Source organism: Tursiops truncatus, chromosome 1 (genome assembly GCF_011762595.2).
Source record: "Tursiops truncatus isolate mTurTru1 chromosome 1, mTurTru1.mat.Y, whole genome shotgun sequence".
In the NCBI taxonomy this organism is placed as follows: Eukaryota; Metazoa; Chordata; class Mammalia; order Artiodactyla; family Delphinidae; genus Tursiops; species Tursiops truncatus.
In genome coordinates this window covers 42,467,423-42,486,093 of record NC_047034.1, presented here as the reverse complement: position 1 = coordinate 42,486,093, position 18,671 = coordinate 42,467,423, and the positions used below count along the sequence as shown (strand labels likewise).

Sequence of the window (18,671 nt, the reverse complement as noted above, 5' to 3'; positions counted from 1 at the left end):
TGGTCACCTCCCCCCGTAGCTTTGCACACTGAGACTCAAAATTCAATACTAACCTAAAGAACTCGTTCAAGAATCTCACATTCCACCATAATACTCTCCCCCCAAAAATGTCGTATGAGGTATTTTGTATCATATAATACACATTTGTGGATTTTCTGCTGTCTTGAATTCTTCTTTTTGTTCTTCTCTCTGCCTGCATCCTGAAAACTATCAAGGTGTGGCTATAGAAGCTGAGTTAATTTTGTTTGTTTGTTTGTTGTTGGTACGCGGGCCTCTCACTGTTGTGGCCTCTCCCGTTGCGGAGCACAGGCTCCGGACGCACAGGCTCAGCGGCCATGGCTCACCGGCCCAGCCGCTCCGCGGCATGTGGGATCTTCCTGGACCGGGGCACGAACCCGTGTCCCCTGCATCGGCAGGCGGACTCCCAACCACTGCGCCACCAGGGAAGCCCAAGTTAAATTTTTGATAGCAAGGGCTTTTCTTGCCACAGGGAAAGGTTTAAGGCTTCTGGAGATGCATAGTCCTCCACAAAATAACTCTGGGAACAGATGTCAGGGCCAGAATTGATACCAATGACTGAACTGGATAACAAAGCACGTATTTCCAAGTCAGACCAGAGAATTATTGTTTAATTTTATTCATCTTGTAAGCAATGCCTTTGCTACATATCAAAACCCTGGTGATCTCAAAACAAGGGTTAAAGACGTAAAAAGAATTTGAATTGTTAAAGCTCTAACAGGTATTTTTTTGATCCTCAGTATTTAAGGCATCTACGTATAAATTCAGCCTTAAACTGTTTGCTAAGTTGTGCCATCTCACCAAGTTCATATGTTTAGAATTGTGCCATTAAGTGCCAAACTGGAATTTTTTAAAAAACAAATAACAGCGGGCTTCCCTGGCGGCGCAGTGGTTGAGAGTCCGCCTGCCGATGCAGGGGACACGGGTTCGTGCCCCGGTCCGGGAAGATCTCACATGCCGCGGAGCGGCTGGGCCCGTGAGCCATGGCCGCTGAGCCTGCGCGTCCAGAGCCTATGCTCCGCAACGGGAGAGGCCACAACAGTGAGAGGCCAGTGTACCGCAAAAAAAAATAATAAAATAAATAATAAATAAATAACATCGTGCACAGAAATGGGAAAGGTATATTCTATAGACACCAGGTGTTTTCTGGGTCAGTCCTGAAACTAAAAGCTGGGGTTTCCAAAATACGCATTTTGTTTATTTTATTGATGTTAAACAAATCTTTTCACCCACCTCTCTCTGCTTTTTTTACCCCTATCAAAATGTAATTTAAAACACTTGTCAGCAACTTAGTTAAAAGAACTGGGGAGATTACGTTGATAACATTCTCACCTGAAATAAACAGTTCATTAATAATGACCCCCAAACCTCATGTCCCTGGTAGCAATCACCACATTCCATCAGAAGGCCTGAACAGGAAGCAATCGCCTCCAGGTTCCAAAGCTAGTGAGTGTCAGTTATGACTCTGGTCCCACCCTCTTGAAACTTCTTCTTTATCATTAGATCTTAACAGAGAAATAATTACATGACCACAGTTTCCATGGAATTTGGTGAACATTTAATATTTAGGGATAAAGTCATCTCCCCAATCTATTTTACTCTACTCTTACCTATTTTAAAATTTAAAAATACCATAACCAATGAGCCAGGAACTTTATTTTCTCAGTGTAATAAAAATGTGCCAGCCCTATGTGAAGCAGATTTTTCTCTATCCTTGTTGCATCCTATATCAAAGTACTTCTTCAACTGCATACTCTATTAAAAGGCCCATAATTAATTTACCTTTGCCTGCAAGGCTTTCACCTCTGCCTCTAATCTTTTTCGTTCTTCAACTTCTTTATTATATTTTTCTTTTAGATCTTCATATTTGGAACCTAAACACAGACATTGAGATACAGTTTTACTTCGATCACTGATTTTGCAAAGAATCATTATGATAGATCGCCTAGAAATGAGTATCTTAGTACATCAGATAGAAAGAATATTTTGGTTAAGGCAATGGATACTGATCAAATTACTCAAATATCAAAATACATGGAAACATAGGTGTTTTAAATATTCCAAAACTGAATTATGTTTTAAAATACCATAGGATAAAGGGAAAAGTTTAAAGGCTTACTGATGGCTCAACATAGTTCAACAGATACACAAATGTATATGTAACTAATGGCTGCTTTTTTTTAATGCTAAAATTAGAAGTTGAATTCAAAGTTGAATGAATTCATTTCTTTGGCAGAATTAAAATCTCAATAAAAGAGCTATTTATACAAAGGGAAAATATCCTTACCGCTATAATACTGGCTTGGTGTGAGTGGAGTTGCAAAAATTTTTTGTGGTGTAGTGCATGGACTCATAGAGACATCTGCAGACTGTGCAGCTTGTTGGCTTCTTTCAAGTTCAGATTTACACCTATGAGAAAAGGACCCGAGAGGATGGCAAATCAGAGCAACAGCTGTAGAATACCAACACCATACGTTCTCAGAAAGCGATAAACTTACAAAAAAACCAACCCTCTAAGAATTCTTACCACTTCATTTATCCAACAGACGTTTAATAAGAACTAATTTATGAGACAGTCCTTTGTCTTCAAAGGAACTCAGTCTAGTTAGGAAAACAGAACTATAGACCAGTAATTACAACGTGATAAAGACGATAATGAAGATCTGTAATAACCACCACAGTAGCAAAGAAGAGTTGAGAGGGTTGGGACACATTCCAATGAAATTTTATATTCTAGGCCAAAGAAAGACACAGTGCTACAAAATACCAGAATTTCAGAAACACAGGAGGAAATTGGAGCATGGGCTCAAATCATAAAACCGGATGGCATTACTTATAATATTGTCATTATAAAAACAGAGATTTGGGGCTTCCCTGGTGGCGCAATGGTTGAGAGTCCACCTGCCGATGCAGGGGACACGGGTTCATGCCCCAGTCTGGGAAGATCCCACATGCTGCAAAGCGGCTGGGCCCGTGAGCCATGGCCGCTGAGCCTGCGCATCCGGAGCCTGTGCTCCGCAACGGGAGAGGCCACAACACTGAGAGGCCCGCGTACCGCAAAAAAAAACAAAAACAAACAGATTTGATATACATATCACGTCTTTTGTGATATTTTTAAAACACATTTTAAAAATCAAGTTAACGTAATGCATCTAGAAAAGATACTGGCAGGAAACAGATCCAAAGAACTGGAGAAAGTGAGCTATATACAGTCGTCCTTGGGATCTGTGGGTTGTTGGTCCCAGGACACCTGCAGATAACAAAATCCAGGGATGCTCAAGTCCCTTATATAAAACAGCAGTCGTACACTCAGCCCTCCATATCTGTGGGTGCAGAACCTGTGGATACGAGGGCCGATTGTATTGTATATGTGTACAGAGTGTCCCTACCATTTCAGTTGTAACACCCTTCAGAAGCAAACCTAAGAGAGGACTCAATTCCTGCAAGTCTCCAATGTCTCTGAGTTTAACTTAACACAAGAAATAAAATGAATACCCTAGTAGAATGGCTAATGATGTGCACCATTCTCTTTGCCAAGGACACATTACTCAAAGCAGGGAGTGAAGAAAGTAGTGAAGAAAGTGCCTCAGTGCCCTAGCTCTGCCTGCTCCAAATTCAATCCGGGAAGGAAGAAGCAATGTATGAGCTGAAAATGGCTGCTCAGCAAATCAAATTGTCACATTCGAATTTATAACAGGTAAGAGTCCTCCAACAGAAATGTTGTATTAGCATGAAAAAAGTAACAAGAAATAAATGAATTTAACCTTAATATTTAACTCAATATTTTCCATATTGTAATTTCAACTTATAATCATTACAAAAATCATTAATAAGATATTTTACATGTTTTTGTACTAAATCTTCAGAATTTGGACTGGGTTGTGTCCTTCCAGCACACCTCAATTGACACTAGCCACATTTCAAGTGTTCAACAGCCACATGTAACCAGTGGCTACCATATTGGACACTGCAGGTCTATAGACTTCCAAAGGTGTAAAAAGGTTGGTAAAACTCCAGAGATGAATTTTGAAGAACTTTGCAAAACTGATGTTTCTTTGCCCTCTCAAATTCACATCTTTTCAGTAAAAAAAAAAAAAAAAAAAAAAAGTTTATTAATTTTAACTATTAAATAAAAGTATACCCTATTATTTTTATAAACCTTTGTATCTCCTGTCTCCTAGGGAGAGAAAAAACACAAATCACCACACCACCAAAACAAAACAAAAAAACATAAAATTAAGCTGTTTTCTCCTAGGTCTAATTTAACTATATGAGATTGCTAATATTCACCAGTTTTTATTTGTTTGTTTTTGTTTGTTCATTTTTTGTTTTGTTTTAAAAAATAATTTATTGAGGTGAAATTCACGTAACATAAAATTAACCAGATTAAGTGAACAATGCAGTGGCATTAATTACACTCAGTGTTGTACAACTACCATCTCTATCTACTTAAAAGCCATTTCTATCATTCCATAGTAAAGCTCTTTAACCATTAAGGAATTTCTCCCCAGTGCCATCTTCCCCCAGTCCCTGACAACAACCAGTCTGTGTTCTGTGTCTATTATTCACCAGTTTTTGACCAACATTTCAAATGTTCAACCTAACTCGTTCAAGATGTACCTGAAATCGGTGGCCATTGATGGAAAAAATAAGTTCCTGCCCTGTACCTGAAGGTTACCAGTGAAAAATTTTAAACTACACTCGGGGCTTCCCTGGTGGTGCAGTGGTTAAGAATCCGCCTGCCAATACAGGGGACACGGGTTCGAGCCCTGGCCCGGGAAGATCATACACGTTGTGGAGCAACTAAGCCCGTGTGCCACAACTACTGAGCCTGTGCTTTAGAGCCTGCGAGCCACAACTACTGAAGCCCACGTGCCACAACTACTGAAGCCTGCGTGCCTAGAGCTCGTGCTCTGCAAAAAGAAGCCACGATAATGAGAAGCCTGCGCACCGCAACAAAGACCCAACACTGCCCCAAAAATTAAATAATTAAAACTATACTCAATAGTTATTGTAATCTATAGGTCTTATACCCTTAACAATTTTTATACTATAGAAGAGTATACTCAATAGTTTTTATAGTTTAAAGTCTATACAGTTTGTAAACTTTTATAAACATCTATATCTATCAACATCATAGATAATAAAAATATTTTTAAACTAAATGTGCTATGAGGGTATCCTAATCCCATGATGACGATAATAACTAACAACTGATAATATTAATGCTAACATTTAACCATTGCTACATGTCAGATACAACCATGAACTATATCTGCAGGCACTGCTACCAAATGGCACTTTTCAATGAAATAGGGAAATGTATACAAAAGCATTTTTTCTCAAATGTTAAAAAATACTAACATTTCTGTCTAAATTAAATTATTAAAACCAATTAATAAAGTAAATTATTAAAACCAATATTTCTAACATTGGCAGCCAAAATGTTCTTTTCAAAGAAATGATTATTCTAGCATACTGAAGTGAGCTTCCTACTTCCCAGAGCACCTGCTTTCCAAAACAAATGCCTCTCTTTCATTCATTCATTCAACAAATATTTGAGGACCTACAATTGCCAGGTGCTAGGAATAGTGATGAACACAGACCAGGATAGAGTTTAGGAAAACAAAGAACTCAACAAGACAGAAATTTATTTATCATTCTAACATGGCAAATTATAGATAGCCACCTTCCCACACGGATAGGAAACAAAATTAGAAAAAGATTTCTGTGCACTTAAATTATCAGCTTCACCAAAAGACAAGCATATAGTTGTCCCTAACAATCTACCTGCAGAAGATTGGTTCTAGGACCCCCTTGAATATTAAAATGTGCAAATGCTCAACTCTCATATAAAATCACATAGGTAGTATTTACGTATAACCTATGTATATCCTCCTGTATACTTTAAATCATCTCTAGGTTACTTATAATACCTAATACGATGTATATGCTATGTAAATAGTTGCCTGCACGCAGCAAACTTAAGTTTTGCTTTTGGAACTCTCTGGAATTTTTTTCAAATATTTTTGACCCTTGGTTGGTTGAATCTGTGGATGCAGAACTCATGGATATGGAGGGCAAACTGTAATTTTTAAACGTTTTAACTTTCAAAAGTATGTTTCCTTTGTAGGTAGAATTAAGATTATTGTAGCTATGCCAGGAAAAAAAATTCTTGGCATCAAAATATTTATTAATTACAAATGGAAAAACAGTAACTTTATAATGCAGAAACCCAGATAAACACCCTAACAAGCGATCGGTTTAAAAGTCAAATTAAATCATGTACACTCTGATATGATGCACGTCACTACTATACACGTCACTATAAAGGTGTGTCACTACCTCTGTGGTATTCTTACCAAAAATTCATAACCTCAATCTGACCCAGTGATTCTCCATCCGGGATGAATTTGCCCTCCCAAAGGACATTTGGCAATGCCTGGCAACATTTTTGACTGTCAAAATTTGGAGGTGGTGTAAGTGCTACTGGCATCTAGTGGGTAGAGGCCAGGAATTCTAAGTATCCTACAATGCAGCCTACAGGGCAGCCTTCCACAACAAAGAATAATCCAGTCCAAAATGTCAATTCTGCCATTGTTGAAAAACAGCAGACGAACCCAAATTGAGGACTATTCTACAATAAAGGAGACTAGTGCTCTTTAAAAATGTCAAGGTCACAAAAGACAAGAAACCATCAGAGCTTAGAAAACAAAGTAACTAAGACCCAGCGCAGCCAAATAAATACTAAAAAAAAAAAAAAAAAGTAAGAAAACATCAGCTAAATGCAGTGTGGAATCCTGGATCAGATCCTGGAACAGAAAAAGGCCATTACTGGAAAAATGAGTGCAATTCCAATGAAGTCTGTAGTTTAGTTAATAGTATTGAATTAATGTTTATTTCTGATTTGGTCATTGTACTCTGGTTATGTAAGATGTTAACAATTGTTTCTGGAAGTCTAAAGTTATTTCAAAACAAAATTTTTTCTTAAAATTTTTGGGTGTATATTCATGGAATTAACAATAGGGCAATTTGCTAAAGTCTTTTTTGCTTTTAGTATTTATCACTCCTTGTTATTTTGACAAAATTCCACTACTAGAACAAGAAGATTCCATTTATAAGCCAGCAGTGCTCAAGTCCCATTAAATTTATTTTGAATAATGCCTCTAGTTGTTTGGGGGATTTTTTTTTTAATGGAAAAGTAGTAATAAGCACCTTTTTTTTATTGCCTAAATATGGAATTGATATTGGTGAATTGATTATGTAATACTTAAGATGGAAGATGGGTCTCTTGGATGGGGACCTCAGTAGGAAAGTCTTCTAGACTTCACTTCCCTCCTCTCCAGCTGAGATTCCATGGCACCCAACTTCAATCACTCTCTTCCAATATCCTCAATTATTCCACTGTCTTCTATCCCATCACCCTCGCCCAAAAACCCTAAATCGATCCTCCTGTATACCTTCTCAGCATTTATATGCTAAAGAAAGGAAAAAAAAAAAAAAAACTCATTAAACGCTATAGATTGGTCCCACTATAAATTCCTGGCCTCCAATCTCAACTGAGCCCTCAGTGCTCCTCAGTCCTTTTGAAGTTCCCTAGTTCTCTGATTCTCTACAACAGCTTTTCCACACAGAGAAAACAGAAGCCATCAATATAAGCCATGCTTTAACTTCCCTCCATTTTTTCAGTAACCACTGTTGATAGTTTTGGTATTATTTATTATTGCATACCCTAGTAACAAACACAGTGCCTGGCACATGAAGCAACTTAATAAACATATACTGAATAAGTAAATGAATAAGCTAGCAACCATTTAATGAATTTATATAGTACTGAGCCATGCAACAATAGGACTGAAGCATATAAGAAAAGAATTAATCTTCCTCAAATCATTGTTCATTCCACTGGAAAGAAAAAAATGTCAATGTGTAATAATTACACCATAAAAGGAAAAGATAGCTGCATCTGATGAATATATACAAAGACATCTATAATAAATACCATTCCCAAAAAAGTTACCTTTTAAGTTCCTGTTCCAGTTTTTCTATTTGCTTTTTGCTTGTGTTCAGTTGTCCTTCTTGGAAATTCACTTGTGACTCCTTGACTTGAAGTTCGTGAGAAATCTTCTGCTTAGTCTTCTCCAGATTTTCACATATTTCCATCAAGCTTTGGTTCTCCCTTTTCAGGTTTGCACCCTCAGCTTTTTCATTCTCAACCTAATGCAGATTATTCAAAAGGAACTAGGTCTCTTACTCATGAATTTACCAAATAGTATCTGTTAATCTAACACTGATGACTAATTTTTCTGAGATATGTTTGAAAAAATACAGAAGTCAGTGCTTGATGTACACCGAAATTTTAGGTGATCTCACTTTGAAGCCTACTGATAGAAAAGTTTTGCAAAGTCATGTATTACAGTCTTTGGTTAGGGCTACACAAACCCATCCTAGAAAGAGAGGCTTTAATAGGCTTTCAAGAATTAAAAAATCAAAAATAAATCTTATAAACCCTCCCTTAGCTATTCATTTTCAAGTTCAGCTGCTAAAGCCAGTTACTGTAAGAAACTGAAAAATTCTCCCACTAGCAAAAACATTTTAGGAGCAGTAATTGTATTACTATGGGTTGGCTAATGCAAAGATACGAAAGAAGTACTATTTAAGTTTCCATTTACTAGTCCTGGAGAGAGGTGGGAATACCAAGGTGAAAAGCTCACTCTCAGAAAGTGATATCTATTTGGACTGCAAAGTGCTCTAATATTGATCCCAGATTCGGAGCCAGAGATTTTCGGCCATTTTAGTGCAGAATGCAAAAGCAATGCCCAATTCTTGGTCCTAAACAGAAGTGAAAATGGAACTCAGCAGCCCTACACATTAGCAGGTAAGCAGAAATGAAAACAAAGAACGGAGAAAATGAGGTAATTAAAATAAAAATGACTCAACAGGGGAGGGGACTTCCCCTGTGGTCCAGCGGTTAAGACTCAGCTTGAGCTTCCACTGCAGGGGGCGCGGTCCCATCCCTGGTCGATGAACTAAGATCCCACATGCCACGTGGTGTGGCCAAAAAAAAAAAGAAAAAAAAGGTTCAATAAAGGAGAGGAGGGGGGATTACCACCTGAAGATGGCAAAATCATTTTTCTCTAAATTGAAAAGACCAAGACAAAACCATTCATCCAAATAATGAGAGAACAGTTTTAAATACCAGCATTTCAGTGATACCTTCTGTTTTTGCTTCTGCAACGCAGCCTCCAGAGTTTCAAGTTGAAACTGCCTTTGCTGCCTTTCTTTCTTCAGTTTGTCGAGCTGTCCTTCAAGCTCTTGAATTTTCTGAAGAGCTCTTGTAGGCAGGCCTTCCTTCCATTCTTCCAAAGCCCAGCTCATTTTGCTCTCCTTTATTATTCAAACATTTATAAATAAACTGAAAAGAATAAACAACCTGTTGGTCTTACTATAGTAAAAAGAAACTTACTGTCTCAGAGACTAACTAATCTACATAACCACCTCTAAGAATCAAGTTTCAAAACTTCATGTTTCAAAAGATAACAAAGTATAACATCCATCTTCTCCACCCTCTGCAAGGTGACTACTAATAACTGACTGTGAAGTGTCAATAGTACACAGTATGCTTGTTTGGCTTCCCCTTGCTTTCTGGTTTTCTTATATCTCATTTTTGACCCTTATATGGCTACCTGCTTTCTACCACTCAGTTTGTTTTCATTGTACAAGACATGAATATTTTGCTATAAGGTTTCTGGTGAAATAGGTCTCACAGGACAAATAAAATGCATGATAAGTTACTGTGCAAATGCTCTTCTTTCCTCTCTTCATGTCATTAATTCCCGCTCATACTCTGTCCCTCTTCCTCCAGGAAGCCTTCCCTGAGGACAACCATCATAATCTGGTCATATCTCCCCATCAAAGTCCCTCATGGCACAGGTACCTCCTTTTCCTCCCAAGAGGTTATCATTTGTTGAGTCAATGCATGCATGAACAAAGGGTGAATGCCATACTAGCACTAGAATCACTGCAAAATGCAGTAAAGTCATTCTCCAGACAGACCCTGACCAGGAATCAGGTATATAGCCTTAGTGATTCAAATCCCTGCTCAGCAACCTACAAGATGCGTGACCTTGGGCATGTTATTTAACACCTCTATGCCTTGGTTTCCTCATTTGTAAAATGGGAATAATAATGGTGGTGGTGCCCTAAAGCTTTAGAACAGTATCTCCTGGTAAGCTTTCCATACATATTAGCGATTGTATTAGTCACTGAAAACGCTTTTTCATTTGTATACTGATGCCTGTGGCGCCAAGATAGAAATGGCCTACCTCTTTCTCAGGCATATCTTAGAAAATTTAAATCAGCTGGGAGACAAGTATGGCAATTATTCTTTATTCATTAGCCTTTAGAACTTAAACGAAAGAAAAAGCATTCATTTTCCAGTTCCTTTAGCAACAGGATGAGAATCTGTTTTTTACTAAATGAAGTCCACAACCATTTTTAGCGTTTTGTTTCAGTCGACTTTATCAATGACATTTTTTATCAGATTAATAAATAGTTGATGAAAGTACTAAGTATAATAAAACTTTTTCCAAATATTAAAAGAGAAGGAAGGGTCTCGGAAAACACATACTTTAGTATCACCTCCCACCCCACCCTTTTAGTTCTTTGAACACAACATCTTAAACTCCATTCCCATTTACCCAAAAACTACTTAAAGGAGTCTCATGCCGCTCGCTCCACCAACAAAGGACAATTTACACTGCCCCAATAGGCTACTCCTTCTATTCCAAACTAGCTTGCTCATTCAGGGGTTCACGGGTGGGTATAGCATACCTCAGAGGCACACAACTACAACTCCTAAACAATTCTGCCAGCCACTGAAATCATGACATCCATACACCATAGCGAACAAAATATTAAAAGGAGCAATTTAAAAAGATGATAGAGATGATGGAAATAAACAGAAGGAAGACTGGCAAGTTAAATGCTTTTCCATTTCCAAAGTCTAAGACACAGCAACAAATAAATGGTTAAAGCAATCACCAGACCCAAGCTAATTTTGATTAGAGGGGACTTTGACAGATTAAGGCATCAACCATTCAACAATCTCTATGGAGCCACTGGGAGAAAAGGACAAAAAATGCAATCCTCAAAGATGTGAGGGGCAAAGGGATGGGAGAGGGGGGCGGGGGTGGGTGATGTAGAAAAGCCCTGGATATCGAGGTTCCTGCAAAAAAGATCTGCAGGACTATCCTCCTTCCAGAAAATGCTGTTTCTGTCTTAACCGTGGGGAGGACACTCTCCATGCCCGAATCACTCAACCCCAGAAAGTGCCCGAGGAAGCTCTTTTGTGACCTTGTGACTCGCCCACCCCCGGCACGGCAGGCCCGTTTTGCGCTTTCCCTTTATCAGAATTCCCCATCTCCACCAAGAAACCCAAGTTCCCGCCTAAAGTGCCACCTCGGAGCCTGTGAATGAAAACTCTTCCTGCTCCTCTAGACCAGGCTCAAAGTCATTTATTTCTGAGTCCTCATCCCATAGCGGAGCCAGGAACACAGGCGCAGCCAAATGAACGTGGAAGGCGTGAGAGAAATGCTCTCGCAACTAACAATAGGCACACCAACCTGCTGCCCGGATCAAAACCCTCAAAACTAAAGTTTGCATTTTCTCCACGCAACAAAGGACCGATGTCCAAATTTCAAATAGGCGCGGAAGGCTGCTAGTAAATACCTGCTGATCTCCCAAGTCTTTTACCTTACAAAGGAGGAAACTGATCCTCCAAAGGGCAAGCCCGTGACCGAGCAGGGCCTCCGGACACTAGTGCGAGCCCATTTTTACCAGGAGCAGAGGGGGGCCGACACCACAAAGAACTTGGCCCGGGGCCGATTCCCCAGTTCCGTCAGAAGGGAAGAGGCGGCGGCCCGCTGCACCTTCAGTGCCTAGGAGGGCGATTCCACAGGCATCCCCGCCCAGTAAACCCCTGCAGAAGGCCAACAGCTCCCTCACTCCCGCCGCCAGAGCCGGGACCCAAGCAGAACGCTCACCTTGCTGGCAGAGTCGGGAAAAACCCGACTCAGAGAGTCGGGCCCTAGTACAGCCGCCGCGGGCTGGAGCACAGATTCCAACTCAAACTGCCCGCGACCGCCACCCGTTTTCGATTCGCTCGCTTCCGGCCCAGACCAAACTCATCTCAAAGCCTATTGGTCACCGTCATCAGCTGTCAGCCAATCCGCTTCCGCGCACTCGGAATGCCGCCTTTGATTGGTCCTTTCGGATGGATTTAAAAATCAAGCCACCAAAAAAAAAAAAAAATGAAGTCACAGGAGCAGAGCGGCCGGTGCTGGTGCTACAGGGTGTTTTGTTGTTGTGGGGAGGCGGAGTCCACGTGCTTTAGCTGAGGCTGGGAGGCGTTATGAACCGCTCTTTCCGCAAAAGCCAGGGAATGGGCAGACTGATTAGGAGGGTGAGGCCTATCGGCTGCAGCCCGCTGGAGTGTGCTGTCTGGTGAAAACTCAATACTGTACACACATATCTACTTATTTATTAAATATATAACTTAGGACATAAATACTAAGTACTGTGCTGCCATGTGTTCTTCATCCCGTGTCGTTCTTAACAATTCTTTGAGGAAAATATTCTTATTTTTATTTAAAAGTTAACTGAAGCACATAGAAGCTAAGTCATTTGAAATTGAATCTAGAACATGCAGGATCTCACTCTTAACTGCTGTTCTCTATTGATCATATTCTAAAGAGGTGATTCTGAACATCTGTTAGCTGGGATTCCAGGGGAGAACACTGTAGCCAGAAAAATCGTCGAAACAGGATGCAACCTCTCCTTTTCTATGAAGCTCACTAGTATTGTGGGTATTTATGTACCCGTTTTATTTCTCTCAACTAAAAATAAGCTTCTAAAGGCAGGAGCAAAACAATGAATTGTTAAGTTAATATATCTCTGATGCTGTTGTCTTCCTCAATAGATTGCAATCTTTCTGTCTCCCTCTCTTTATCTTTTATTAGACCGTTCCTGCAGCCCCTTACCTTCACTGAAATTCTGCTCATCCTTCAGTACACCATTCAAATGCCACTTTCTTCTTAAAATTTCGCTATTCCCACCCACCCCTTAGAAATAATAATTTCCTAGGCCTTTCCTAGAGCTTGGTTTATACTTTTAGGATTTTTGCCGTGTCTTATAATAGATGGGTAGATAAATATAGTTAGACATATAGATATCTATGTTTACGTCTGGCTCCCCTTCAGACTCAGAAAATCCTGTAGATTAAAATCTTTTTAAATTCATCTTTGCATCCCTAGTAACTCCCTAGTAATTTTACACATAGAACTTAAAAATAAAATTATCTTGGGAAGTAAAACTGTCAGCTGGAGAAAGGCCTTGTTCTCCAGTCTCCTTGAAGCCCCAAGGAGAGAGGAGGGAGCAGGTAAGGGAAGAGAATTTTATGAGACACTCTTCCTTATCAGTCTAGTATCTGGCTGTTTGGGGATTTGAACCAAATTCTGACGCCAACAACAATTCCAACTATGTTGCTTCCCAGGGTAATTATTCGACTATGTATTAGCTGCCTAAGGAAAACAGAACTAGAAAGACGTGTAATAGAGGATTCTCAAGGTTTGAATGAGAAATTTGCAGTTACTATTCTTTCATTCATCACTAAGCAGATGTCTATTAGCGACCACTGTATAGCCAAGCTTTGTGCTACACTATTCTATAATAAATAATAAAGAAATACATTCACTTCTTGGACAAGGGAATTATGTGATGGAGACTATTGTAGCAACTTCAGTGATATTTCTGTGACTTAAATTTTATGATTCCCTTCCCCTGCCTCTATTTTTCCCCAGCTTTGTTTTTGGCTAGCACCATAACTAGAGGAACTGATGAAATAGCAGAGGATACTGAGGCACAATTGTTAGAGAGGATTAATGAGTCACCGTGGTACGCAATCCAGGTTGACAAGTCTACCGATGTTGACAACAAGGCAACAGTGTTTGTTTTTGTGCGATATATTTTTCAGGAGGATGTGCATGAGGATATGTTATGCGCACTTTTGTTGCCAACCAACACCACAGCTGCAGAATTATTCAAGTCCTTGAATGATTACATATCAGGAACACTGAATTGGTCATTTTGTGTCAGTATATGCATGGACGGAGCAGCTGCCATGACTGGACGGCTTTCTGGTTTCACTACTCGGGTCAAAGAGGTCACCTCTGAATGTGAGTCTACAGACTGTGTCATCCATAGAGAAATGCTGGCTAGCCGAAAAATGTCAACTGAACTTAACAGCGTTTTGCAGGATGTGATTAAGTTGATGATGAACAATTATCAATATTATTATCAATTAATATTATCATGTATTAAAATACATGCCCTTAGTTCACGTCTATTTGCGCAGCTCTGTGAGGAGACGGACACAGAGCGCACACGTCTTCTCTTAGACACAGAAGTGAGATGGCTTTCTAAGGGTAACTCACTGGCCAGAGTTTTTGAGTTATGAGAGCTGCTCTAGAGATTTCTTTTAGAAAGAGTCACCACTGGCAGCACATTTCAGTGACACAGAATGGGTCACAAAACTTGCTTACTTGTGTGACATATTCAACCTGCTCAATGAACTCAATCTGTCACTTCAGGGGAGAACGACAACTGTGTTCAAGTCGGCAGAAAAAGTGGCTTCATTCAAAGCCAAACTGGAATTCTGGGGGCGATGAGTGCACATTGGGATTTTTGACATGTTTCAAACATTAGCAGAGATTTTGAAAGAGACTGAGCCAGGGCCTTCTTTCTCCCAGCTGGTGCATGATCAGCTATCTCAGCTTTCAAAAGACTTTGAGCGTTACTTCCCAACCACAAAAGACCCCCGAACTGGGAAGGAATGGATCCGTGACCCATTTGTGAATAAGCCAGGTGAATCGACTTTGTCCGTCCTAGAAGAGGATCAACTGCTTGAGATCGCAAATGACGGTGGCCTTAAAAATATGTTTGAGACAGGGCCTCCCTGGTGGCGCGGTGGTTAAGAATCCGCCTGCCAACGCAGGGGACACAGGTTCAAGCCCTGGTCTGGGAAGATCCCACATGCCGCAGAGCAACTAAGCCCGTGCGCCACAACCACTGAGCCTGTGCTCTAGAGCCCGCGAGCCACAACTACTGAAGCCCGTGCGCTTAGAGCCCGTGATCCATAACAAGAGAAGCCACCGCAATGAGAAGCCCGCGCATCGCAACAAAGTGTAGCCCCTGCTAACCACAACTAAAGAAAGCCCTTGTGCAGCACGAAGACCCAACACAGCCAAATATAAAAATAAATAAAATAAATAAACGTAAAAAAATATATGTTTGAGACAACTTCAAATCTTCATACGTTCTGGATTAAAGTCAAGGCGGAATATCCTGAGATTGCCACAAAAGCACTGAAAAACCTGCTTCCATTTCCAACATCCTATTTTTGTGAAGCAGTTCCTGTTACACAATGTAGTGATTCGATATTTCTACACATTTCAAAATGATCACCACAATAAGTCTAGTTACCATGGATGTTTAACTTTTTAAGAAACATCCTCAGTCTCTTCCGAAGTGGTTGTGTACTTCACATTGCCACAATGCATGAGTGTTCTATCTCTGATCCACATCTTCACCAACATGTGGTAGTCAGTCTTTATGCCATTCTAATTGGTGTGTGTATTTCACACTGGCTTTAATTTGCATTTCTCTGATGACTAACGACATTGAGCATCTTTTGACATGCTTATTATTTAGTTGTATATCTTGTGAAGTATCTATTAAAATATTTTGCCTATGTTTTTATTAAGTTGGTCTTCGTATGATTTCCCATATATTCTGGATACAAAGCCTTTGTCAGATATATGTCCATTGCTTGTCTTTTCAATTTCTTGATGATGTCTTTTGAAAAGCAGAAACATTTGATTTTGATGGAACCTATTCAATTTTCTCCTTTACACATCATGCTTTTTTTTTTGATAAATCCCTTATCCCAAATTTGCAAAGACTGTTTCTTCTGTTTTCTTCTGGAAATTATATAATTTGAGCTTTTACATTTAAGTTCATGATTCATTTTGAGTTTATTTTTGTGTATGGTGTGAAGTTAGGGTTAACATTTACATTTTCCCATATAGAGATCCAGTTATTCTACCACAATTTGTTGAAAAGGTTATCCTTCCTTCATTGAAAGCACCTTTGTTGAAAATTAGTTGAATATACAAATATGGATATATTTTTGCCTCTCTATTCTGTTCTGCTGATCTATATGTCTATCTTTACATCTGTATCACACTGTCTTGATTACCGTAGGTCTTATAGTAAGTCATGAAATTAGGTAATGTAAATCCTCGATTTACATTATGATCTTTTTAAAATTGTGTCATCTATTCTAGGGCCTTTATCTTTCAAAAAAATTCAGTATAAGAATATTAATTTTTCTAAAAGCCTTCTGGAATTTTGATTGGGATTGTATTCCTAGGTGACAGATAAATGGCCAGCACACTTGGGTTTCACTTGATTTCTATTACCGGAAATATTCAAGCATTGGCCCAGCAGAAAGCTGAGAGCCACTACAGTGCAAAATCAAGGCAGAGCCCGGCGTTTGGCCATATCATCTGCAAACCTAATAATACTAGAGATAACTGTGGCCAATAAGGCCAAGCCTCTGGCAAGCCTCAAGGAGAAATTCATTGCACAGACTCCCCTGCATCCTGGAGCAAAGCCATGTTTCCTCCAGTAGAGAATGACTCACCATTTGAAAAAAGACTCCTGATGTGCTACTGGCTTTATTAAAGACTGAGCACCTGACCTTGGAATATCAGGTATGTCCATCACTAGCTGAGTATTGTCAGATCCACGAAGTCAGGGGTTCTAGTGGGTGCAGCAGCAAGCCATTCTATGATGGAGCCCAAGCCACAAATAACTTACATAAATAAGTGGCCACAAGTCACCTGTTCTGTTTCACCAATGCTTTGTCTCAATGCACATCTATGGTCTCATTGTGGGTTCCCCAAACAAGCCAAAGAGGAGAAAATGCCTGATTCTCGTTCACAGATGGGTTGGCTTCATATGTTGGGGTGTCCTGAAAACAAATTGCTGCTCCCTACAGCACCACAAGGGGGGATTCCAGTGTGCAGAGCTGTGAGCAGAACAGTTGATTGTCTGCTTCACATGGAAGAAAAGGTAGCCCAAGTTCAGGATATACCTCTGGGCAAATGATTTGGCTGACATATCAGGGGCCTGGAAGGAGCAGGATGAAATTATTAGAGACATAGTGTTTTAGAGAAGAGGGTTTTGGGTAGACCTTACAGAAAACAGAACAAAGAGTTTGAGTCTTTGGGTCTTATGTCAATGCCCTCTAGAGAGCTTCCACCACAGATAAGACACAACCAGATGGACAGGATGATTGGTCTGGTGGATTGTCCAGTGGATGCCCTCAGCCACCCGAGTGCACAATGGTCCCATCATCAGAATAGCCATGGTGTCAGGGATGTGGCTATAGATGGGCCCAACAGCATGGGCTCCCTCTCAAAAAAGCTGGTCTAACCACTATTTCTGCTGCATAATCAACCTGTCATCATGAGACCGACACTGTGTCCTCAGTATCCCAAGTAAAAACAACCAACCAGCTTCTTGATGGCAAGTCAATTGTATTGGAGCCCTTCCTGTCTGAAGGAATTGATACCTACTCCTGATATGGGTTTATCTTCTTTTTCTGCAGTGCCTCTGCCAGAAATACTCTATGAAGGGCTTATAGAATACCTGATAACAGTCATAGAATCCTGCATAAGATTGCCTTGTGCCAAGGGACCTATTTTATTGAGAAATGTGTACATGACCATGGGATTTGCTGGTTCTACCATATGCTACTTTTTTCTGGAAGTAGCTGGTCTAATACTGTTTGAGTTGAATTGTGTCCCCCATAAATTCATATGTTGAAGTCTTAACTCCCAGTACAACAGAATGTGACTTTAATCGGAAACAGGGTCGTTTCAAATATAATCCGTTAAGTTAGATGAGGTCATTAGGATGGGCCCTACTCCAATATGACTATGTCCTTATCAAAAGGAGATATTTGGACACAGAGACAGAGACACAGAGAGAACATCCTGTAAAGAATAGAGTTACGCTGCCACGAGCCAAGGGACACCAAAGATGGCTGCTAAGTGACCAGAAGCTAGGAGACAGGCATGGAACAGAGTCTCCCTCACAGCCAACAGAAGGAACCAATCCTGCCAACAGCATCTCAAACTTCTAGAATCTGGAAACGTGAAACAATAAATTTCTGTTGTTCTAAGCCACCAAGTCGTTGGTACTTTGTTATATCAGCTTCAGGAAACCAATACAAATACCATATTGGAGGGACTTCCCTGGCGGTCCAGTGGTTAAGACATCACCTTCCAATGCAGGGGGTACAGGTTCGATCCCTGGTCCGGTAGCTAAGATCCCACACACCTCGCGGCCGAAAAAGCAAAACATAAAAACAGAAGGAATATTGTAACAAATTCCACAAAGACTTTAAAATTGTCCACATCAAAAAAATCTTAAAAAAAAATACCATATCGGAATAGCCTATTAACAGTTCAGCTAAGGCAACATCCTATAGAACTGGGGAACTATCCTCCTTAACGCATTATCTGTAC

At 40.0% G+C, this 18,671-nt stretch overlaps 1 protein-coding gene across 3 annotated transcripts in view; it reads right to left on the bottom strand.

Moving 5' to 3' along the window:
* The window catches only part of CENPF (centromere protein F), a 61,158-nt gene extending 48,973 nt beyond the window's left edge, over positions 1 to 12,185 (bottom strand). For 2 of the 3 annotated variants that reach the window (XM_019918514.3, XM_019918515.3), the window contains exons 1-5: positions 12,063 to 12,184; positions 9,235 to 9,433; positions 8,039 to 8,235; positions 2,306 to 2,427; positions 1,801 to 1,892 (exon numbers count right to left, since the gene is read on the bottom strand). In XM_019918514.3, the coding sequence (XP_019774073.1) occupies positions 1,801 to 1,892; positions 2,306 to 2,427; positions 8,039 to 8,235; positions 9,235 to 9,396 (573 nt within the window). In that variant the 5' untranslated portion in view covers positions 9,397 to 9,433; positions 12,063 to 12,184. Of the gene's footprint in view, positions 1 to 1,800; positions 1,893 to 2,305; positions 2,428 to 8,038; positions 8,236 to 9,234; positions 9,434 to 12,062 lie in introns of all 3 variants that reach the window. The other variant, XM_019918517.3, reaches the window with a different exon arrangement.
* Between the last annotated feature and the right edge of the window lie 6,486 nt (positions 12,186 to 18,671).